General features: G+C 38.8%; 1 protein-coding gene across 17 annotated transcripts in view; it reads left to right on the top strand.

The window, feature by feature from the left end:
* LOC105479408 (myocyte enhancer factor 2A) overlaps positions 1-24,334 on the top strand; it is a 164,363-nt gene extending 140,029 nt beyond the window's left edge. For 9 of the 17 annotated variants that reach the window (XM_011737353.3, XM_011737348.3, XM_011737349.3 and 6 more), the window contains 3 exons: positions 14,568-14,694; positions 18,471-18,597; positions 20,234-24,334. In XM_011737353.3, coding sequence (XP_011735655.1) covers positions 14,568-14,694; positions 18,471-18,597; positions 20,234-20,606 — 627 coding nt within the window. In that variant the 3' untranslated portion in view covers positions 20,607-24,334. Of the gene's footprint in view, positions 1-11,199; positions 11,224-14,567; positions 14,695-18,470; positions 18,598-20,233 lie in introns of all 17 variants that reach the window. The other 8 variants (XM_011737352.2, XM_011737346.3, XM_071100585.1 and 5 more) reach the window with 1 other exon arrangement.
* The last annotated feature ends 677 nt before the right edge of the window (positions 24,335-25,011 follow it).

Genomic DNA, 25,011 nt, shown 5'->3' with positions numbered 1-25,011 from the left:
TCATAGTTTTCCTTGAACTCATTATAGTGCTGAGATTTCAGGGCAACCAACTGGCCCAGATGCTCCAGAGTCAAAGATACTGTGAGGAGAGATGACATTTGAGCATTAGGCAAGACACAGATAGTAAGAGTTAAGCTAGGGTGATTGGTGAATTGCTGGAGACCAGGTGTACACTGACAGAACTGTGTGAAACTCCTGGGGGCCGCAGTATAAAACAGGGTGAGTCTGTGTTCTCTTGTAGACTTTTTTCTCCATGAATCCTGTGGGGTGCTCAGAAGCTCCTGCAAAGGTCTTGCTGTGGTACACAACTGGGAGGGGGAAGAGTAGCTCTACACTAGGGGCAAAAAGTTTTGCCTGGATCTTTTTGTCTTCTTTCTCTAATATGGAACAAAAGCTTTAATCTCTAAGACGACGAACAACAAACATTATCACTCTTAGGGCACTGTTGAAATCCTGTTTAATGGAAAAGGCAAAATATCTTCAGCCAGTGGTGAAGGAACAGGAAGACATGCTCGGTATGGAGCAACGCCAGGAGAGTGGCAGGATGACTGAGAAGGCCACAGCCTGAGGCACAACAAGAGAGGGGTGACTTAAAGCTGAGAGTGAAGCAGTCACTAGGGGAAAATCTGGCATGCAGATAGATCCCCACCCCCAGAGGGATATGAAGCTTGTGGTAGGTGCCCTGATGGTAACCAGAGCAACAGTAAGGCTCAAACCTGGCCCAGCTTCTAATGAAATTAACTCGAGTCTTGCACTAATAGCTTAACAGGAGGGAAAAACCTGTAGGTCTATTAGTAGGAATTACCCATGCTGAAATACAAAGAGAAGAGTGAAAACAAGACAAAAAACAGAATGAAGTATCCAAGAGCTATGCGCCATTATCAAATGGCATAACATATTTATAATTGGACTTCCAAAAAGACAAGAGAGAACAGATTAGGAGTAATATTTTAAAAAATAACCAGTACCAAGCAGGATAAATACGACTGCCAACACACACACACGCATACGCACACACACTCTCACTCTCAGACTGCTAAAAGCAAAAGATCAAGAGAATAATCTTAGAGAAGAGGTATATTGTATACAGAAAAACAAGGATTAGTACCGTACTTTTTTCTTCACAAACTAAACTATGCAAGCAAGAAAAGGGGAGTAACATTTAACGTGCTGAAATTTTTAAAAAATTCCTCTCACCCCAAAATTCTCTACCCACCAAAAATATCTTTGAGAAATGACGATTTCCTCAAACAAAAGTCGGGGGAATTTATTGCCAGCAGACCTGCTCTACAAAAAATGTTAAAGGACTCTGATCCCAGCAAAAACTTGAGTCTACACAAAGACCTGAACAGTGGAAATGCAATAAATGAAGACAAATAAAATCTGGTTTTCCCTACATTTTATAAACGTTTTATTTTTAGAACAATTTTAGATTTATAGAAAGATTGCAAAGATAGTACAGAAAGTTTTCATATACCCCACACATAGTTTTTTTCTGTCATTAACATTAGTATGGTATATTTGTCACCACTATTGAACCAGTACTGATATGTTGTTATTAACTGAAATTCGCACTTTATTCAGATTTATTTATTTTTAACCTTGTGTCTTTTTCTATTCTAGGATCCAATCCAGGATACCACATTACATTTAGCAATCATGTCTCTTTAGCCTCCTCTTGACTGTGAGAGTTTCTAAGACTTTCCTTGCTTTAATGACCTTGACAGTTTTGAGGAGTACTAGTCAGGTATTTTTATAGAATGTCTCTTAGTTAAGATTTGTCTGATGTTTTTCTCATGCTTAGCCTGTGGTTGTTGGTTTGAGGGAGGTAGGCCATAGAATTAAGATGCCATTTTCGTCACATCGTATCAAGAGTGCCTACTACATTTATTATCCCTTTTCTGTAATACTCAGGACCAGAAGTATTCCAGATTTCAGATTTTTTCAGGTTTTGGAATATTTCCCTTATACTAATAAGTAGAGCATCCCAAATCCAAAAATCTGAAATCCAAAATGATCCAATGAGTACACGTTGGTGCTCAACAGGTTTTGGATCTTGGAGCATTTCAGATTTCAGATTTTCAGATTTGGGATGACCAGCCTGTATCGTCATAACTATTGCTGATGTTAATTTGGTCACTTGGCTGATGTTTAACAGGTGTTTAACAGGTTTCTTTTCTGTAAAGTTACTCTTCTGCTTTTCATACTATAGCCTTTGGGTAGGAAATTACCATGTTCAGCCCACACTTTTAAGGAGTGGGGAGTTTTCTTAAGAGAAGGATATCTACATAAGTTATTTGGAATTCTTCTGCACAGGAGATGTATCTCTTCTCTCTCATTTATTCAACCATTTATTTCTATCAATATGGACTCGTGGGCATTTATTTTAATACTTTGGTTTATAATGCAGTACCACGTTTTTCTGTTGCTTTGTTCTAGCTTCAGCTTTTGAGGGCTGTCTGCTTGATTCCTGTGTCCCTTTAATATATCCTTATTTTTGTGGGTTTTTATTTATTTATTTTTTTATTTTTTAGGGGAAATGGGTGCTTTTTTATTTTCTGGCACTATAATATGTTCTAGGCTGATCTTGTGTGTTTTCTGCACCAGTCCTAGAATCAGGCATTTCTCCAAGGAACATTAATTTATTTTTATGGAGTATAAAAGAAACCACGATCCAAGTGCTTTCCCTCTTTTTAATTGCTCTAAAAGGTATCTGACTATATAAGGCAAAAATAGTAACAGTGTATTTTGTTTCTGTAGCACATGTCAAAATAAAATATATGACAATAAAAGATGGGAGGGAGGAATTGACTCTACATGATGTAAATATTATTTGAAGAAGAACTCAAGGTGATTAAAGATATATATTGTAAACCCTAGTGCAGATACAGAAGAAAATTTAAAAGAAGTCATTCTGTTGACTTTAAATAAGTCAATAGAAGAGATAAAATAGAAATATAAAAAATGCTCTACTAAGTAGCCCAAGAAATGGATGAAAAGAAGACAAACAAAAAGCAACATAAAGGTAGCTTTTAATTCAGTCATATAAATAATCACATTGAATGTGATGAGAACACATCAGTTAAAAGATCATCAGATTTATGTTTTTTTTTGTTTTTTTTGTTTTTTCTTAAAAAGTACTGTGGTGACTCATGCCTGTAATCCCAGCACTTTGGGAGGCTGAGGCAGGCAGATCACCTGAGGTTGGGAGTTCGAGACCAGCCTGACCAACATGGAGAAACCCCGTCTCTACTAAAAATACAAAATTAGCTGGGCATGGTGGTGCATGCCTGTAATCCCAGCTACTTGGGAGGTTGAGGCAGGAGAATCTCTTGAACCCCAGAGGCAGAGGTTGCAGTGAGCCAAGATTGTGCCATTGCACTCCAGCCTGAGCAATAAGAGTGAAACTCCGTCTCAAGAAAAAAAAAACAAAATTGCTGCCTACAAGAAATCCACTTTAAATATAAAGACATAGGTAAAAGAAGGGAGAAAATTTACTGTTGCAAACACCAAAACGAAAGGTAAAGCAGACCTATTAATTTCAGACAATGTAGGCTTCACAACAAGGAAAACTGTCAGCAATAAAGAGGGATGTGACCTAGTCCACTTTCCAAGAAATAACTGTCTTTAATGTTTATGCACCTAACAACAACCTTCAAAATACATAAAGTGAAGACTGATAGAACTAAAAGGTGAGTAGAAAAATCCACAATTGTAGTTGGGGATTTCAACATCCCTCTCAGTAACTGATAGAACAAGTAGGCAGAAAAATCAGTAAGGGTCTAGATGATCTGAGCAACACTTGACCAACATGACCTAAGAGACATTTATAGAACATGTCAGTCAACAACAGCAGAACACACATTTTTCACAAGAGCACATGGAACATTCACCAAGATAGACTATATCCTGTGCCAGGAAACAAACTGGCAAGTTTCAGTGAATTGAAATCATACATGTTATATTCTCTGGCCAAAAGGAAATCAAACTAGAAGTCAATAACAGAAAGTAGGAAAATGGCCATATATTTAGACATTAAACAATATACTTTAACCCAAGGACCAGAGAAGAAATCTCAAAGGAAATTTAAAAATACGTATAGCTGAATGAAAATGAAAATACAGCATCAAAATTTTGAGGCCCAACTAGAGTAGTGATGAGGGGAGATTTATAGCAACAAATGCCTATATTTGAAAAGAGGGATCCCAAATCAGTAATCTAAGCTTTTACTTTAAGAAACAAAAAAGAAGAGCAAACTTAACCCAAATCAAGCAGAAGAAAGGAAAAAGAGCAGCAATTAATGAATTTAAAACAGGAAAACAAAAGCAAACCAAAAACTTTGTTTTAAAAAAAAAGAGGTAATAGAATTGATAAACCTCTATCCAAGCTGACCAATGGAAAAGAGAAGACCCAGGTAGGTTATCAGTATCAAGAATATGAACAGATACATTACCCAAAAGACACTGAAAGAATACTGTAAGCGTCTCTGTTCTAATAGATTTAATAGCTTAGATGAAATGGGCAAATTCTGGGAAAGATACAAACTACCAAGGAACTACTAAACTCATTGAAGAAGAAATAGTTAACTTGAATAGTAACTATTTTAAAAACAGAATTCCTAGTTTAAAAACCTTTCACAAAAGAAAACTCCAGACCCATATGATTTAACTGGCAAATTCTGCCAAACATTTACAAAAGAAGTGATACCAATTCTATACAGTCTCTTTCAGAAAAAATTAGGAGAGAACACTTTCCAACTTATTTTTTTTAGGTCAGCATTACCCCAGTGCAAAACCAAAATAAGGCAACACAAGAAAAAAAAATCTACAAATCCATATTCCTCATGAACTCTAGACACAAAACAGTAAAAAGTAAATTGAGCAATAAATAAAAAGGATATTATATCAAGACCAAGTTGGTTTTATCCCAGGAATGCAAGGCTGAGTCTACATTTGAAAATTCATTAGTATAATCACGATGTTAACAATTCAACATCTATTCATGATTAAACAAAAAGAATCTCACTGAGCTAGTAATAGAAGGGAAATTAATAAAGAGCATCTACAAAAAATATCCAGCTAAAATACTTTATAAGGGGAAAGCACTGAGTCTGCTAGTGTTTGGAGCTAGGTAATGATATTTTTTTTCTCACCAGTCATATTTACCATGGCAGTAAAAGTCCTAGCCAGTAGAGTTAGGCAAAAATTAATGAATAAAATGCATATATATATCGGGAAGAGAGAAATTAAACTTTCTCTATTCACAGAAGATACATTCTTTAATGTAGAAAAATATAAAGAAATTACAAAAATCCTCGGACAAATCCGTGAGTTTAGCAAGGTCTCAGGGTACAAAGTTAGTATATAAAAATCGATTATATGCCAGCAGTGAACAATTGGAATTTGAAATTGAAAAAACAAACTAAACAAAAAAACCCTAACTAAAGGAAAGAAAAGAAACATCTAGGTACAATTGTGACAAAATATCTACACAGTCTGTATGTTGAAAACTGCAAAACACTGATGAAAGAAATAAAAGAGGACCTAGATGAGTAGATAGATACATCATGTTAATGGATTTCAAGACTCAGTATTGTCAAGATGTCATTTCTTCCCAGATTGATCTGTAGATTAAACACAATTTCAGAATCCTGGCAAGCTTTTTTTGTAGATACGAACAAGCCAATTCTAAAATATATAGGTAAAGACAAAGGACTACAATAGCTAGAAAGATTTTAAGAAGGAACAAAATTTAAAAAAACTACTACTACCTGGTTTCAAGACCTACTATAAAGCTATAGTAATCCAGAAAGTGTGATATTGGCAAAAGGATGGGCACATAGATCACTGGACAAAACAGCTCAGAAAATATAGACCTATGCATGTATATTCAGCTGGGTTTTTGGCAAAGTTAGTAAGGCAGTTCAACAGAGAAAGGATGGTAGTTACAACTAATGGTGTTGAAACAATTCTACATCCATACACAAAAACAACCCACTTGATAATAACTCAGACTTTATTAAAAAATTAACTAAAATTGGATTATAGACCCAAATTTAAAACAGGAAACTGAAATTTAGAGGAGAAAATCCAACACCAGAAGCAGGATCCATAAAGAAAAAACTGATGTATTGGAGGTTATCTTAAGTTTTGGAGGTTAACCTTAAGTTTTGCTCTGTGAAAGGTACTGTCCGGAGAATATAGGATGACCTACAGATTAGAAGAGAGTAATTGCAAGTCACATGTCCATTAAAGAGTTTGTATCTTTAATGTATCCAGAATATTGTAAGAATTCTTGTATCCAGAATATTGTAAGCATTCTTAAAACCCAACAGTAAGAAAACATATTTTTAAAAAGGCAAAAGGCACAAGATCTGAACAGATACTTCAAAAAGAAGATACATGGATGGCAAATAAGCGTTTGAAAATATGCTTAATATTATCAGGCCCTACGGAATTGAAAATTAAAACCTAATGAGATACAACTACACAGCTAGTAGAATGGCTAAAATTTAAGAAGAACCGATGGCTGGGCACAGTGGCTCACGCCTGTAATCCCAGCACTTTGGGAGGCCAAGGTGGGCAGATCACCTGAGGTTGGGAGTTTGAGACCAGCCTGACCAACATGGAGAAACCCCATCTCTACTTTAAAAAAAATTAGCCAGGTGTGGTGGTGCATGCCTGTAATCCCAGCTACTCGGGAGGCTGAGGCAGAAGAATCACTTGAACCCAGGAGGCAGAGGTTGTGGTGAGCCAAGATTGTACCATTGTACTCCAGCCTGGGCAATAAGAGTGAAACTCTGCCTCAAAAAAAAAAAAAGAAAACTCAAAAACTAGAAGTGCTGGTGAGGATGCAAAGCAAAAAATCTCTCTATATGTTTGGAATGCAAAGTGGTACAGCCACTTTGAAGAGTTGGTCAGCTTCTTATGAATCTAAATATATACTTGCTGGCCAGGCAGGGTGGCTCATGCCTATAATCCCTGCACTTTGGGAGGCCAAGGCAGGAAGATTGCTTGAGCCCAGGAGTTTAAGACCAGCCTGGACAACACAGCAAGACCCTGTCTTATAAATAAATACATAAATAAACAAACACTTGCTGTACAATCTGATAATGCCACTCCTAGAGTATTTATGCACATGAATTGAAAACTGTACTTACACAGAAACCTATATCTTTCATAATTGTAAAACACTGAAAAGATGTCCTTCAACAGATGAATGGATAAGCACACTGTATGCCCATATAAGGAAATGCTACTCAGCAGTAAACTATTCACACAGCAATATAGATGAATCCTGAGTGAATTTTGCTAAGTAAAAGAAGCCAGATCTAAAAGTCCACAGTCATGTATGATTCCATCTATATTTCATTCCGGAAAATGCAAAACTCCCTGGCTGCCATGGGTTGGGAGTGGAGAGAGGAGTTGACTATAAAGGGTTAGTATGAGGGAATTTTCGAGGTGATGGAACTAATCTGTGTGATGCTGTTTTGTTAGATGCATGGGTCTGCATTTATTGAAACTCATAAAATTGTACATACAAAGAGTGATTTTTACTAAATGCAATTTAGTAAAGATTCCGGGAGAGCCCAAGATGGAATGCATATTGTCACACATGAATATAACTTTATTACAGATGAGTAACATGATATCGAAGGGCTGAGGAAGAAAGAACCCAGTCTGAGTAAATTTGGAAACTGTTTTGACTGGATACTGTAAGGTTAGAGACCAACAAAATTCTAGTACAGCAAATTACTGTACTCTAGATGGTAAATTCATCCCTCACATACACAAAGGGTTGAACATATAAACATATAACTAAATATAAATAAACAAATGGACATTGTAGATAAAGGGAGCCAGGTTTCTCATGGTTGGAGGAGAAAGTTGCAGATAACCAAGGGGGTGTAGGGGTGGGGGTCTAGAATGAGCCTATGTTTCAGGGTTATAGTTGAAGGATTTAGTAAGAGTATATATATGTACATACATACACATAGATATATGTGTATATATATTACATATATATGTGTATATATATACAGACATATATATGTGTGTATACACATACAGGTAGATGGATACAGAAATATGTATGTGTCTGGCTGGGCACAGTGGCTCATGCCTGTAATCCCAGTACTTCAGGAGGCTGAGGCAGGCAGATGTTGAGCTCAGGAGTTTGAGACCAGCCTGGCCAACATGGCGAAACCCCAGCTCTACTAAAAATACAAAAATTAGTCGGGTGTGGTAGCATGCACCTATAGTCCCAGCTACTTGAGAGGCTGGGGTGAGAGGATCACTTGAGCACAGGAAGTCGAGGCTGCAGTGGCCTGTGATTGTACCACTGCACTCCAGCCTGGGTGACATAGCGAGACCCTGTCATGCACACACAAAGATACAGTTGCGTGTACATATGAATTAGTATACATTATATATTACCTGGCTCTGTTGGCTGAGAGGTCTGTGAGGCAGTAGCACACAGTAACTCAACTATCCGGTGCTCAGATTTTAGTTTCTGAACACCATTTTCTAATATAAGGGCGCAGGGCTGCTTGGAAAAAATGGTTTGTTGTAGATTGGGGCAGGGAATCGGGATGAGCCAGAGTTGTCAGAGGTTAAGAAAGTGCTTATCAAAAGTCACAGGAGCTGGCCTTTCGAAAGAGTTTCCAATACCAAAACTAGAACAATTTGAGTAACAAAATAAATAACAATAGTATTGGATTATAGCCCAGGGAATAAAAAACATTGAGTCCATTACTGATTTAAATAAATGATTGAATAAATAAGGAGAAAGGGACAACTCTTTCTTAGAACATAACTCTAATTAATTAATGTAGAAAGAATGAGAGATAGTAAATCACCATTAGAACACCACAGTACAATGGTAATTATTGCAGGCAAAGTCAGTGGATAATGCTAACATAAGTGGGCAAAAAGTTTAAGTAAAAAACCGTATTTGCTTAGTCTCAAAATGTCTCTTCCCAAATATTTGTTTCTTACAAAGGGAAAAATTAGAGAATTAGAAATAAGAGAATCCTGGAAAACACTGCCTTAACCAGAGGATCAAGGTTAACATCACCAGTAATGGGACATAAAGACAACATGTGCCTTCCAACATGACATGCTAAGAAGGCCGTGTCTCTCTGTGGTATTCTTGCAAAAATCCATGACCTTCTATCTGATTATGAATGAAAATCAGACCCAAATTGAGAGACATTCTATAAGATACCTGATCAGCACTCTTTCAAAAAACAGTGTCAAGGTCATGAAAAGGAAAGACTAAGGAACTGTCACAGAGCAGAGGAGACTAAGGAGACGTGAGGACTAAAGGCTTGTGGGATCCAGGATCTGATCCTGGGTCAGGAAAAAGGACATCAGTTGAAAGACTGGCGAAATCCAAGTAAAGTCCAAAGCTTTAATTGGTGCTATATTGGTTTTATTAGTTTTGACAACTGCATTGTATTTCCTTGTGATGTTAACATTGCAGGAAGCTGAGTGAGATGTGAGGGAGCTCTCTTTGCAAATGCTGTCTAAAATTATTTCAGAATAAAAAGTTTAAAATCCATATATACGTACATAACAAAGAAATATACCCCAAAAGGGAGCCAAGAAAAAAAATGGCATTTAGGATAGTTATGTAGCTTACCTTTCAGATGCTGGATATGCAATACTTGCTACTGTCTTTCAGAAATAAACTATGCAAATGTCATGTAAGGCACAGAAATGTTTATAAGAATTGTTAGTAAACTACCAATTTAAAGAAACTACATTTAAGCATTTAGCAATTGCTTAAGAAAGTTATGTCTGGTTGTTAAGCATGAAGCGTCTCTGTGGAAAACTCAAAATGTGTCATATGAACTATTTACACACTTATTCCTGTACATTAAAGTGAAAACCATATGTTTTACACATACACAGCTATAATGTTTGACAGTGTAATATTTTGATGTGTACCTTGTGTTTGGAGATATGTAAAGATATCTATAACAGGACAGTTGAATAGCATCTTGCCCACATTGGAGATAGCAGTTGTAGATCAAGTGATTGTTTTTCAGAGTAATCGGTCCCACCTACTTTACACCATTTACAGAGAAACCTCCTTCCAGATTAGGGCTTTGTGTATCAGTGGCACTTACAGCGACACTTTTCACAGATTGACAGAGAAGTTTAACTTATTCAAGTAAGATAAGAGAAAGCTGATTAGACTGTTTCTAGTATATTAATATTTTCTAAATATTATGAAGCAAAGGAGCAAAAATGTTTCATTTCTTTTTTTTTTTAGACAGAGTCTCCCTCTGTCATCCAGGCTGGAGTGCAGTGGCGCAATCTCAGCTCACTGTAACCCCTGCTGCCCAGGTTCAAGCAGTTCTCCTGCCTCAGTCTCCCGAGTAGCTGGGATTAGAGGCACCTGCCACCACACCCTGCTAATTTTTATAGTTTTAGTAGAGACGGGGTTTCACCATCTTGGCCAGGCTGTTCTTGAACTCCTGACCTCGTGAGCCGCCGTGCCCGGCCTCATTTCTTTTCTTTACATGACTTAATGAATTTATTTCTCCTCCAGTCTCATTTTCTTCAAATACGTGGTTTTTCTCCATTGAAGTTATTTTATTCACATGAAAATATATGTTCAAATGATAAGCATATCTAAAACTGGTATTTTAAACTCTTGCATTTATTAACAAATGTTTGTGTTCCTGTTGTTTTATAACACTGTGCTAGCTCCTGTGGGAAATAAAACATACAGCAGTTTCTGCCTGCCAAGAAGCAGAATTTAGTAGGAGATAAATGAACATGTATCACCAGGTGGGGTAATAGTAGGATGATTAAGATACCGAGTTACAGGTACAGAGTTAGTATTCTCAAATTTCCGAATACAGATTGATACCATGATGAGAAACCCCTTTTAAATACTGTTGCAGTAGCATAACTGTGTATACGAGAGGCCAGCATGAGAGCAGACCAAGTTGGGGGAGGAGGGTGTCTGAATACTGGCCCTAGAGAATTTAAAGGAATTTTTCTAGTCTTTTGAAAAATCAATAAGTATAGCGACAAGTAATTTATATTTCTATCTGTTGTGTATATAATCGTCTCTTTAGAGTTTGACAGCTGCTAGTGTCCAAATATGTTTTTCTAAAGAAATATTTTGTTTGTGAGTACCAACAGTCTTAGTAACTCTCTTATCCCTCTTATGTGCTGAGTACAGTCGGAGGAAGAGGAATTGGAGTTGGTGAGTGTGGGTTTCTGCTTGAAGGAAGGTGAAAAAGATGTAGAAAGTACTAATTACCTTACATGTTCTTATCTAACCAATGTTCCCTTTGTTACACAATTTTTTTAAACACTATTCAAACACTTTGAGTAAAGCAATCTACTGGTACTACAGACTCTAGTTTTTCTATTTATAATTGTATGTGTTGACCCATTTTATTTGTTGGAGGGAACATTGGAATAGAGCCTTTAAAAACAGTAGCTGTCCATGAGCATAGGATACTTGTTAAATTTTTTTTTTTAAGGAAAGATACAGAATACCTTATATAGCTCTCCAAATTATTGAAATATTTTTAGAAAATGACTTCACCCTTGAAGTTCCTCAGATTGTAACACACGATGTTGTGTTGTTTCTCTTTCAAAAAGATTACATCATTTTTGGTGAGGTCACCTTTTTCAGAGTTGGAATTATTTCATCCTGCATGATACAGCCTGAACCACAAGGGGGTTCCCTGTTTACTAAAAGGAATGTCTGTAATTCAATGTATATATATTTACTTTTCTATCAGAAGACACTCTGTTCTTAAAAGCAATTATTGCTCTTTTTCCAAAACAAACGTTTTCTGTTGGCTTTTCCTCTAGAAAATAAACTTGACTAAAAGCAACTTGCAGTTTATCTATTTCTTCTTTAGGTACTAAAACCAAAACCTCACAGGAGTCATCATATAATCTCAAAGTCAGCTGCTAATTAAAAGACTTTAAGGGGAATAAAAACTTGGAAATGTTTTTAGCATGGACAGGGGTTAAGAGTGCATGAAAGCATGGGGGAGAAGGCATCCGTTGGTTTTAATATTCCATGTTTATGCATGCTGGTGTGTTTTGCACAGTTTGTGATCTTTTCAAATAAGGTTGTCTGTTCCCCTTAAAATACGAGATTGTTCCTTATTTAGCTTTGTGATCAGTCACAGTTTTGGATATAGTTTTGTATTGGCCAACTGAACTATTCTAGTCAGCTGTAAATGTTTTGAATTATATTATGAATATCTTTTGGAGAAACACTTTACTTAATGATACCATAATGATCAGTAAATGAGAGTTTATAATTCAAGCTAAAATAATTCACCTTAGGTTAGACTTCACTGTTCAAGGAGTTGTGAATGCTTCCATGAATTATCTAGCACTATATTGCCCTCTTGTGGTTCTGAAAATCACTTACTCTTAGAGAACTCAGTGCCTTTGAGATTAGGAGCTTAGTTGAGTAGAACCAGTGTTTGAAGTCTTACTGTTTTCAAAGGCATGCCAGAAGATTGCCATGAAGATGATGCCATGGAGTAGGTAGGGTCCAAGCCAAACTATGTCATACTGTATTCTTTCACCTAGTGATTTGACTTTAGAAGTTCCAGACTAAATATGAAAGAAGAAATTAAGTCCAAAGTAGATCTGTATCTTGAAAAGTCATTAAATTTAAAAACTTGATACTGAAACTAACATATTCCCAACTGGCATACGTTGGTTTTCCACATTCCTCAGAGTAAGTACATTTGTAATTACAGAACCCCAGAGATAAATATATTAGGTCCCTGAAGACTTTAAAATACGTATCTAAAAACTTATAAACAGCCATTTGTATTCTTTAAAACTGAAGCCTGAGACTCTATAATCAATTAAAAATGCAGAACTTTGTGTGCCAGAACCAAAATATAATCAGAAGCACAGTCCGTTAGAACTTAGAAGTGGTTCAAATTGCCTTGAGCTCTAAAATGTAATTGTGGATGACTGATCCGAAGTGCGGAAGGACAGGTGCCCTGGGGCCTGCACTAAAGACTGTACTGTTAAGACCAGCCACGGAGATTCCTTTAGAAGCTGAGCAATAGTAGAACAACTTGACTTCATGAAAGCTCCAGTAGACTAGGCTATGGATTAGAAGGAATAAAAATATGTATCTTTTTTTTTCCCACCACTTATATAGAAATTTGGGACAGAGGGTTTCTTGGGACAATAAGGATATTATCTTACATTTGTGTAGTACTTCAGTTATGAAAGCACTTCTGACATAATAACCTCATTTGATTCTCACAGTAGCTGTTGAAGGCAGCTAGGACAAAGATTGCTGTATCTTCTCTATTTGACAGTGAAGAAGTTCAGAGAGGTCAAATGATTTTCCCAATGCTTAGGAAGTGGTGAATCTGGGACAGAAACTCAAGCAGTACATCCACATCCACATGGTCTTTCTCACATCTTCTAACCTAGGATAGAAAACAGAAATTAAAAAGAAATAAACTGAGATCAGGATCCTCATTGAATGTTTGTAAGTGTCTAGATCTAGCCAAAGGCCTTTGTCTGATGTACTCTTTTGAAAATTGTGGTAGAGAAAATGGAATCACATTCTAACTCTTCATAATCTCAACGGCACTGAATTATACTTTACTGATTTGGCTCAGATCCCTGAATGTCAGTTATCAGGCTGTAACATAATTTATAAAAAACAAATAGAGTTGTGCTGTGACTTTCTGGTGTGCTAGTGACACAGAGTCTGTTGTGTTCCTCCGATCTTAGATTTTGGAAAACTGTTACCTTAAGCCAGTTTGGTGAGAAACTGGTTCTGTCATACTCCTACACATTAAGGACAATGACTATCTTAAACTAACTGGATTATTTAATAGTTGATTTTTTTAATCCATTCCCAGCATGGATAGGATGCTGCATAGATGCATCCAGTTGGCAATCATTTAATATTGCTCTTCCACAGCCCTGTCAGCAGTACTTGATTCAAAATGCTCTACTCAAAGCGTCTCCTACAGAAGGCCAGGGGACCATGAAGGGATACATATCTGAATCTGTTGTTAAAAAATAGGTCAACTGCATGATTGGAGAGAAAGAAATAAGAATACAAGCTGCACTCAATAAGCCATGACTTCAAACTATGTTAACATGTAAATGCCGCAAAGAAAAGTAGTTTTGATTCCTATACTCATAGACGTACAATCCCTATATATACAGATGACCTTTGCCATCAGCAGGTATTTAAAACCTACATATATTTAGGGTAGTCTGACAGTATTTGTAGCGGCATCACGTCCTCATTTTGTGCTAACAAATAGAAGTGCTAATGCCTGTAACGTAAGTTCCTATTTTAATGTGGTGTGTCTAACATTAATAAACTATTTTAAGAGGAGAATTAATGTAAAAATATGACTCTTCAAATATTTAGTTGTTGTCACTAGTATTTTTGAAGTTTTCACATCACTGCTTCAGAAAATGACATTCATATAAAACTGAAAAATGTCACTTTTAAATTGAAAGTTATTTTTAAGTCAACATAAATACCATATAAGAACACTTTTTCTCTTTTTTGATCTCTCACAGAATACCCAAAGGATAAGTAGTTCTCAAGCCACTCAACCTCTTGCTACCCCAGTCGTGTCTGTGACAACCCCAAGCTTGCCTCCACAGGGACTTGTGTACTCAGCAATGCCGACTGCCTACAACACTGGTGAGCCTGCTTTGGTGCCTTCCATAGGTTGTACTTCTCTCTGTTTTGTGATCAACGTGTGCTTTTGTGATTTTTTTTTTAAAGTATATTTATTGAAATAAACTATTTCCAGTTTTTTAGATTTAAATTAGGATGTATTTTTAAATGTGCTAGCCTTGAAAAAAATTACGAACAAAATTGATAGTGTCAGAGTTGAATAAGTTATTTCTGCTTCTCCATTGTGAACTTTCAATTACCCCTGACAAAAAGCCCATGTGGATAATATCAAAGTGGTGGCATACATCAAGCCAGGAGGGTAGCAGCCTGTTGCTTGAGTATTGTTGATGTAGTTTCTCTTTAAACAATATCACAGTCTTCCAGACTTTTAAAATAAGATGTTTGTCTTTATGCTGTGTTAACGTGCTTTGGGAAAGACATGAATCCCTTTGGACCTGAGACTTCGGGAGGTGGCCGATGTTTGACTATGTCTGACAGGCTGTTTTCCTCCCTGTAACCACTAGCTTGGTCCATGTCATTTGCGCTCCTGAGGGGCAAAGCAAGGACTGTTCTGGTTCCTCCTCAGAGCCAGTCACTCTGCCTTTGAGGGGAGTTTTGCCTTCATTTATGTTTAGTTAGGCATTTCATCTTAAAATGCCCTAATTTGGGGTTGTATTAGGAAAATTTAAGAATATTACAGTGATTGTAGGAGTGCTTTTAGCCAAGCAGACTGTATGGAGAATCGAGGGCAGCTGGTTTCATTTAAATTTACCAATCTAAGAAGAAGTGGAAAACACATGTGGTTTCACTTTCTCATCGACTGAGCCAAACACCTGATGCTTCAGAGGAAGAAGGCAATAAATTCTACCTTGCCAATTACTCCGAGACTGCAATGCAGAGAAGTTATTCTTTTATGATTCTCCTAAGTGTCATAAGTAGACTGTGGTAAAGATCGTCTGATTTTAGCCTTCAGGGTGAATGCTTTGGCACAGTACTTTGAAACTGCTGTCTGCAGCTACCTGAGGGGGCAGAGTGTTGAGAACATTTGATTGCCACTTTTAAGTAGTTCTTTTAAAACAAACAATAAAAGGTTTCATTGGAAAAAAAAAAAAAAAAACTTCTTAGGAAATATCCATTACTTTTCCAACAATTAGTATGAAAAATAATGCCCAAATTTGTCGACTGCATACTATCTTAGGGACTGTGAATCATAGCCTGTTATTTGTGTCTTGCACAGAACAAGGTTCCAGAGCAAAGCCAGGGATGATGGATTCATAGAAATTCTGTTTCGATGCACTGATCACCTGCTATATGAGAGACACTATGCTAGGGACATACCTTTCTCCAAGTTTATTCTAGACAAGGAGACAGGACATACCTAAGTGGGCAACCATGGAGGGGAAGTCCTGAATTGTTGTGTTTATGAATTTATACTCTGAGAAATGAGAAGGTACGGCAAAGCTATAATGTTCAGAGGCGTATTGACTGAGAAGAGGGAGCTTGAACTAGGTGTTAGATTATGGTTTACTGAGTGTTTCATTACAGGTTTTTCAGTATACTTAGAAATTCCACTATACTTATTTTCAGAAATGCCATTGAATTGGGAATTTATTTTTTAAAAGTATAAAAGGAATTACCAAAGCGTATAAAAATGGAGGCAGGCTCTCAAAATCATCAGTCGCTTAGCGTCAGTCTCATGCCACCTTTTGACTGACTTTATCTTTGTTCTCTTTCTCATAACACTTATTCTGTTTTAAGTTTACCATGTTATTTTTAACTTATTCACACATCTATTCAGCAAATACTTATCAGGCAGCTACTGTGTGGTAAGCACTATGCCAGGCACTGGAAATACAGGAGTGCAGAGTCAACAGTGGAGCCTAGGAGGAGGGCACAAGACACATAGCACTAGGGTCAAGCTGCTGCAATTGTGTCAAGGGCTATATCTCAGCTTGGACATGAAGGAACATGCATGACTCAGGCAGGCAGAAGAGGGAGAGGGCGTGCCTGTACAAAGGCTAGGAGTTCACAGGCGGCACAAGGCTGAAGGAATGGGAACAGAACGTGGGTTAGAATTGAGACTAGAGAAGTAAGTAGCGATTTGTAGACCATGTCAAGGATTTTGGAAACTGTCTGGAGAGCATTGGGAAGCCATAAAAAAGTTTTAAGTAGAGGAGTGCCATGATCATATTTGTTATTTTGAAAAGATCTCTTTGGCTGCTATATATAGGGTTACAAGGCAATGCCAGGAAGCGACATCAGAGGCTATTGTAGTGGTCCAAGCAATGTGTGTTGATAGCATAGACTAGAGTGGTGGCAGTAGAGATGGTGAGACTTGGGCAGGCTTGAGAGAGAGCAGATAGAATTGCTCAGATCTGGAAGTTGATGGGGGGAGTGAGAGGGAAGGGAAATAGCAAGGATAACACCCATAGGCTTCTGCACGAGCTGCTGGGTGCATGTTGGTGCCATGTACTAAGACAGAGTACTTAAGGAGGAACAGGTTTGCAGGAAAGGACAGGCCATGTCAGATTTGTGGCGTTTGGAGTGGCATCCAAATGGACATGGCATGCAGGTCATTTAAAAGACCTAGAGGTCGAAAGAGAGTGTGGGCTGGAGGGAGCACTGGGGAAGGCATCAGTGTGGCAGGCCCTTGCCCCAGCCCATGGGAGTGTATAGAATAGAATGAATGACAAGGGCAGAATCAGGACAGCGCTGAGCACCAGCTATGTTGCTTCAACTTAGTTCCTTTTTTAACATGTTAATTCACTAGGAAGACCAACTTCTTTAAACACCTCTCTTGAGACATGAGAAAGAAGATAAAAGTAGAAGAGTTTTGCCACCTCTCTTTAGAACCAAATGGAAAAGACAAGTGTTATGATGAGCTGAAATAACTCCCCGTGTGAGTGATAACTAACGTCCTAAATCTTGGTCCCAGTGATTATGACTGAAGCATTCATATGATATGAGCTGGGTTATACTCTAGGACACCAAGTTTTTTCATGAAGTTGAAACTATTTTGCATGCTGTCAAGGAGTTTGTGATAGTCTAGGTACTTTAAACAAATGCAGTGAATTAATTGTGTAATGATGTCACTAAGCTTGGCACCCCATGTGAAGGGAATCTGTCTTTCCTGTCCCCTGTCCCCCAACCCCTTACTTCATTAAGACTTGCTGATTCAAACTCACTCTGGTTGGGTTTGACTGTTTCTGTTTGTTCCAAAGGGTAGCGGCAGGCATATTTAAAATAACAATTGTACAGAACATTCTTTAATGATGGCCTCTTATTTGAATCATCCCAGACAACTAAATATGGCTAGATCCTGTAAAATCTTCCAAGAAAAGATTTTGGATTTTAGACCCACATGTATGTTGTTTTGTTGTGAAGTATCTGGCTTCTCTCAATGTAGGAACTTTTTATTTTTTTTGAGAGGGAGTCTATTGCGCAGGCTGGATGGAGCACAGTGGTGCGATCTTGGCTCACTGCAGCCTCTGCCTCCTCGGTGAAATTCAAGCAGTTCTCCTGCCTCAGCCTCCCGAGTAGCTGGGACTACAGGCATGTGCCACCATGCCTGGATAATTTTTGTATTTTTAGTAGATGTGAGGTTTCACCATGTTGTCCAGGCTGGTCTCAAACTCCTGACCTCGAGTGATCCGCCCATCTCGGCCTCCCAAAGTGCTGGGATTACAGGTGTGAGCCAGCATGCCTGGCCTCAGTGTAGGAGCGTTTGCAGTAGCTATCTAAAAAATAGATTCCATGTGGACCTTCCATCACATGCAGAGCTGTCTTGTCTTCTTTCGTAGATTATTCATTGACCAGCGCTGACCTGTCAGCTCTGCAAGGCTTCAACTCGCCAGGAATGTTGTCGCTGGGACAGGTGTCGGCCTGGCAGCAGCACCACCTAGGACAAGCAGCCCTCAGCTCTCTTGTGTGAGTAACTAGAAGTTTTCCCTGCATCTTTACTCCTGGCCGACACACTCTCTTCTCCTATCAGTTACAGCCTTTTTCGCTCTGTTGAGTTTCGTGTGAGGAATCCTGTAGTGATTCATTTTCAGGTAGAGACAAGTGTTGGGAGAAAATATTTTCTTTACATGGCTCTAGATAGTAGCTTGGATACTGACAAACTAGGCATTTCTTGAAGGGATTTGGGAAGTAAGGCTTCTCCCATAGGGACATCCTGAGGTAGAGAGACTCAACCGGGATCTGAGGGGGTCCAAAGGCACAGGTATCACCCACATGCACCATCCTTCTACCCGCTGACCAGTGATTAAGCCGCCTGCTGCACCGCTGCTTCTAAGCGCCTGCCTCTGGTTCCCCTGCTTGAAAGGCAGCCTGTAGGCATTCGGGCCCCCCCCCGCCACCCTTGCCATTTATTGCTTTGGCAAGTATCTGTAGACAAGAGTAGGAAGACAAGCTGTATCTTCTGCTTTCTCCCTGGGCATAGAGAAGGAAAACTGGGGGCAGGGTATCTTCTATATCAGTCAGACTCCATAGAATTTGTGTGATTGATCCCAGCCCAATGCACACACCAAACCTCATTCACAAAGAGAACATTCCTCATGGGCAGGGTGTAAGGATATAAGCAAAGAGGATTTACATTGGTGCCCAGATGAGGCCAGACATCCCTGAACAGCAGGGAGAAAGAACAGGGCTTTTGTGGAACCAGGATGACAGTAGACCCATGGAGCAGGTGGAGGAGAGTGTCCCAAGAGAGGGGACAACATAGCAGACCCAGCTGGCCTCCATGAAGACTGGCTGCCTTGCCTCTGATCAGGGCAGTAGGAATACCCCAGACCTCTAGCCTCTGCCCAGGAAGTCCCCAGAGAGCCTGAGCTCAGCAGTCCCTTTCCCTCATACATTCTGAAGTAACTCCACAATGAGGATTGTTATCAGTGGTCTTCTTAAGAATTATGTCATGGAAAAAGGAGCAGAGTATCTCAGGGAAATTTGCCTACACAGGATTTGGCCCTCAGGCCTGTCCTGAGCATCCTAAATGAATGCACTAAAAATAGACCTGGAAAAGCAAGTGGAAAGGGCTCAGAGCCCAGGCCTGGGGAACAGCCTGTTTGCGTCCTCCTGTACTGCTTTGAGCCAGCTCCTCATTTCCTCATCTGGAAAATGAGGATGGTGTGACTTGCACCTTAGAGGTGTTGTGAGGATAAAAGAGATGTGCCCTGTCACAGGGCCAGAGCAGATGGTGAGCAGATGCTGAGGAAGAAGAGACAGTGCGCAGATGAGGCTGCTGTGCTGTTCCTCTGTCTTTCTGGTCCCTGCACAGCATTAAGACACTGACATTGTTTTGTATACTTCAGCTGCAAGAGTACCAACGTTGTGGGTAACAGAACCAAGTAACGTAAGGGCTCGATGGTACTGTTTTCTTTCCTCCCGGGAAGACGGGATTTCCTTTTGTGCCAAGCACGGAAGGAAATGACCCAAACCAGTCTTGAGGAACTCTGACAAGATTTCAGACTCTGGGCCCTTTTCCGTCAGGCAGTGTCTGTACTGTATCATCCCAGTTTTGTAGAGGCACTCACAAGCCATTGACCTCTCTTTTTTTTTCCTTCAGTGCTGGAGGGCAGTTATCTCAGGGTTCCAATTTATCCATTAATACCAACCAAAACATCAACATTAAGTCCGAACCAATTTCACCTCCTCGGGATCGTATGACCCCATCGGGCTTCCAGCAGCAGCAGCAGCAGCCGCCGCCGCCACCACAGCCGCAGCCACAGCCACAACCCCCGCAGCCCCAGCCCCGACAGGAAATGGGGCGCTCCCCTGTGGACAGTCTGAGCAGCTCTAGTAGCTCCTATGATGGCAGTGATCGGGAGGATCCACGGGGCGACTTCCATTCTCCAATTGTGCTTGGCCGACCCCCAAACACTGAGGACAGAGAAAGCCCTTCTGTAAAGCGAATGAGGATGGACGCGTGGGTGACCTAAGGCTTCCAGGCTGATGTTTGTACTTTTGTGTTACTGCAGTGAACTGCCCTACATATCTAAATCGGTAAATAAGGACATGAGTTAAATATATTTATATGTACATACATATATATATATCCCTTTACATATATATGTATGTGGGTGTGAGTGTGTGTGTATGTGTGGGTGTGTGTTACATACACAGAATCAGGCACTTACCTGCAAACTCCTTGTAGGTCTGCAGATGTGTGTCCCATGGCAGACAAAGCACCCTGTAGGCACAGACCAGTCTGGCACTTCTTGGACTACTTGTTTCATAAAGATAACCAGTTTTTGCAGAGAAACGTGTACCCATATATAATTCTCCCACACTAGCTTGCAGAAACCTAGAGGGCCCCCTACTTGTTTTATTTAACTGTGCGGTGACTGTAGTTACTTCAGAGAAAATGCTTTGTAGAACAGAGCAGTAGAAAAGCAGGAACCAAGAAAGCAATACTGTACATAAAATGTCATTTATATTATCAACCTGGCATGGGTGTCTGTTGCAAAGGGGTGCATGGGAAAGGGCTGTTGATATTAAAAAACAAACAAAACAAAAAAGCCCCACACATAACTGTTTTGCACGTGCAAAAATGTATTGGGTCAAGAAGTGATCTTTAGCTAATAAAGAAAGAGAATAGAAAACACGCATGAGATATTCAGAAAATACTAGCCTAGAAATATAGAGCATTAACAAAGTAAAATTAATATATTAAGTTATAATTGGAATATGTCAGAAGTTTCTTTTTACATTCATATCTTAAAAATTAAAGAAACTGATTTTAGCTCATGTATATTTTATATGAAAGAAAACACCCTTATGAATTGATGACTATATATAAAATTATATTCACTACTTTTGAACACATTCTGCTATGAATTATTTATATAAGCCAAAGCTATATGTTGTAACTTTTTTTTAGAGAATAGCTTTATCTTGGTTTAACTTTTTAGTTTTATTTTAAGAGGGGAAAACAAAAATATCTTGCAAGCAGAACCTTGGAAAAAAAAAGCCATGAACACTTATTCTATATGTAAATTAAAAGTTGAGCCAAACTCTTTGTGTATATAGCATCTTAAATATATTATCACCTTTGATGTAAGTACCTATGTATTGTATGGTCACCAGATTAAAAAGTATATTTTTGTGGATTGCCGCCAATTTGGGGGGAAAAGGCGAGGTCCTTTATTAAGTATTCACTGTTTAATATTTACTATTTTGTTAAATATACTGTACTTTGGATTTTAATTATTAGCCCAGTTTTTTCAGAGGATTGTATAAAGGGGTTTCTCCCCTCACTGGTGGTGAATGTGTGATGTTACATTGTAATCTTTGTGCTGTATGGGTTGAGCATCATTATATATTTTATATGTGTACATAAATAGCAAAGTGGCAAAAAAATTGGTGTTAAGTTCATCCTGCATAAGTATAAAATGTGTTGTAACAAATTTTATAAGGCATTATTTAAAACTTGCCTTTTGTGAGGAAAAAAATATAGTAGAAAAAGCTGACCTAATTTAATTAATATTAGAGAAAATGGCAAAATAGTAGATGAGCACAAAGGTTTTATAAGTGGTAAATGATTAGGGGAAAATACTCGTGGGGAAAGGGATCTTTTTTCCTTGACCATCTGAAAACAGAATGATGCAGCTGGTTACAAAATCCTACCATTATCAGCTCTTCTGCACATCGCAGAGATAAAGCTTTGGTATGCGGGGAGAAACGCTCTTAAGGTGCCGGTCCTTGGCATGACTCTTGCCATTCTAATTGGAATTAGTGCCACCCTCAGCTTGGATTTTGAACAAGGCCTTATTCTTTCAGGAAGACAACTAATGGATGATAGCAAGTTCATCCACTTACTGGGCTTGTGCCATGAGCAAAATTCAAAGTCCTGTATATCTTTCATTGTAGATTTTTAAATACTCCTTTTCCTGAAAAACTCAAGGGTTTAAATATTGCTATTTTATATTTTAAACAATATTGAGCAGCTACCTACAATTTCTACGTACATTTTGTTCCCCTCACCACCACCCCCAAATTATGTTCCTTTTGACATTTTCCTCATTTGCTGTTTGTGACAAGTCATCAGCCAGATTTCCTGACTGACACATAGGTGTGATCAGTGCAGGAGAAACCTGTGCACCACAGGCTGCAAACTGGAGGTTCTGTTCTCATGGCAGTTTGGGCAGTAACTTTTGAGAGAGGCCAAAAAAAGGAGGATGACATGCTGTCTCCTCTCTTCAGTATAGACATTTGGCTCTTATTCAGAAAGGATTTTTCTTTAAAAATGTACTTATTTTACTGAACTACTTACAGGCACATTTCTTCATAAGACCACACCTAATCCAAACAAGATAGTCTCCCAACACTGAAGTTCCAAAATAATCCTTACCACTTTGTAAACCATTTATAGCTTTGAAAGTGTTAAGTGATTCCTTCGTTATTATTTATGCATGTTCATGAACTTCTGCTGTACATTGGAATAGGAGTTAACACATTCACATTTACTGTCTATTTTCTTGTGTGCCTTATGAGATGGCTTTTCTGACTGTATCTCAATAGTCTTTCTTTCTATGCAGGTTTATAATCAGTACAACTACTGTTTTCTAAAATAATATTACTCAAGGCTCGGAGTTTGTATTTAAATTACACTGACCAAGTAACAATGTATTCCATTTCAGGAACCGAATATTTGACTGTTAACCTTTTTCCCATACGCCCAGTGTGGCATGGAGCATATGGACTTGACAGACATCTCTCACCCAGACGCTCATGTGTGAACACGCCCACATCCGCATCTCTGGGTGGAAACCAGCCTAGAGCGGGGACAATGCTAATGGTGTTGCTTTAGAACCGTCTTTTCTTACCCTTTTAGACTCGTGTTTTGTATGAGACACCATTGCAAGAAAATTTTATCCCTCCAGAAGTATTTTATTACTAAAAACCAAAAGCAAAAAAAGCTTAGAGTAAATTGCACTGGTTAAAGTACAGTTTCCAACAGCTGTACTTCTTTAGCACTCTAATCGCCACTCCACTGCGAGTGAAAGTCACCATTGTGTGTACACGGGTGGTCCCAATCAGAACTCCATCTTTTGAGCCCAATTATGTCCATTGTGTTGTAGACTAAATCAGGGGTTTGTTCTAAAAGAACAATACATGTTTTACCATTTCCTTTAACTAGAAGGACAACTAGTAATGCATTAACATAATTTCTCTATTAACCATCATGCGCACAAGAAATACATAGTAAATAAGGAACCTGAAAACTCCTGGCATTGGATCTTAAGAAGCTAGATGATTAGAATGTGAAAAAGATTTTACAAATGTAAAACTTCTATTTCTCTGTAGAAACTTTCTTCACTTTGCTGTGCAAGAAGACACTGCTTTGCTATATTTAAAATGGCTTTTTTAAAGAGATTTATGTATTTGGTAAATGTTTGTAGTCAACAGTTCACACAAGAAGCTGTACACGGTTTGATCATGGAAAACCGTTTGGCGGCACAAGCTGGACTTTGTTGCCATCCTTGAGATGAACCTTTTAAGAAAAATAAGTTAATCTCAATTTTTCCCTGAATGTGTTGTTTTTCTTCATTATACAATAAATATAATAGTGAACTTTTTATCAAATGGTGAAGACAATGCTAAAGGTTGTTGTAAACTGTTTGTCTCCCGCACTCACTCCAGTAAAGACGGACTGGCTCTTACTGTGCATCGAGACTCTGTCATGTTTGCCTGGGGAAACAAGGTGCTGGCTTTGCCACCAGGCGCCCCTTCCCCTAAAGCCCTCTCCTTTTTCATTCCTTTCACAAAGACCTCTTTCACCTGCAGGGCCCCTTTCTCTGGGTTGAGACAGGGTCAAGGAAACCGTCCCAGCGCCCCCACTCGCCTCCCCCTTGTCGGAGGCCATCCCTCCTGGGCAGCCCTGGAGCCTGTAGGATGCAGTGGGCCATGCAGTCCCAACGGGGCCTAATCCAGCTGTTGCATGCACAGCGCTGTGGATGAATGGAATCCATTCGGCCTCCAGTAACTGCTTCTCAGAAAATATGCCAAAGCGTGTTAGACGGGGTGGGTGCGTTAGAACCATCGTTAGATTCTGTGTCTCTCTAAAGTCTAGGGTGTGAAATGATTAGTTTTGCCCAAAATACGTACATGATGCTGAGCTAGAGGCAGCAGAAGACAGATTTACTGGCATGAATTGAATTTTCTTTTCAAAAATGATAGGTGTACGTCCCAGTATGCTGGCAGGTACTTAATGGTCATCTCCCTTTGTCATAATTCAGCTAGAAAATGAAAAATCTTCAACTTTCAGTAGAAAATGTTCTCTCCTTCTGATGTGCCTTCTAAGCCAACTCCTAGCTAAGCAGATTCCTGGTGTTAAACTGAAAA

Source organism: Macaca nemestrina, chromosome 7 (assembly GCF_043159975.1).
Source record: "Macaca nemestrina isolate mMacNem1 chromosome 7, mMacNem.hap1, whole genome shotgun sequence".
Classification (NCBI taxonomy): domain Eukaryota; kingdom Metazoa; phylum Chordata; class Mammalia; order Primates; family Cercopithecidae; genus Macaca; species Macaca nemestrina.
This window is presented reverse-complemented; position numbering and strand designations above follow the sequence as displayed.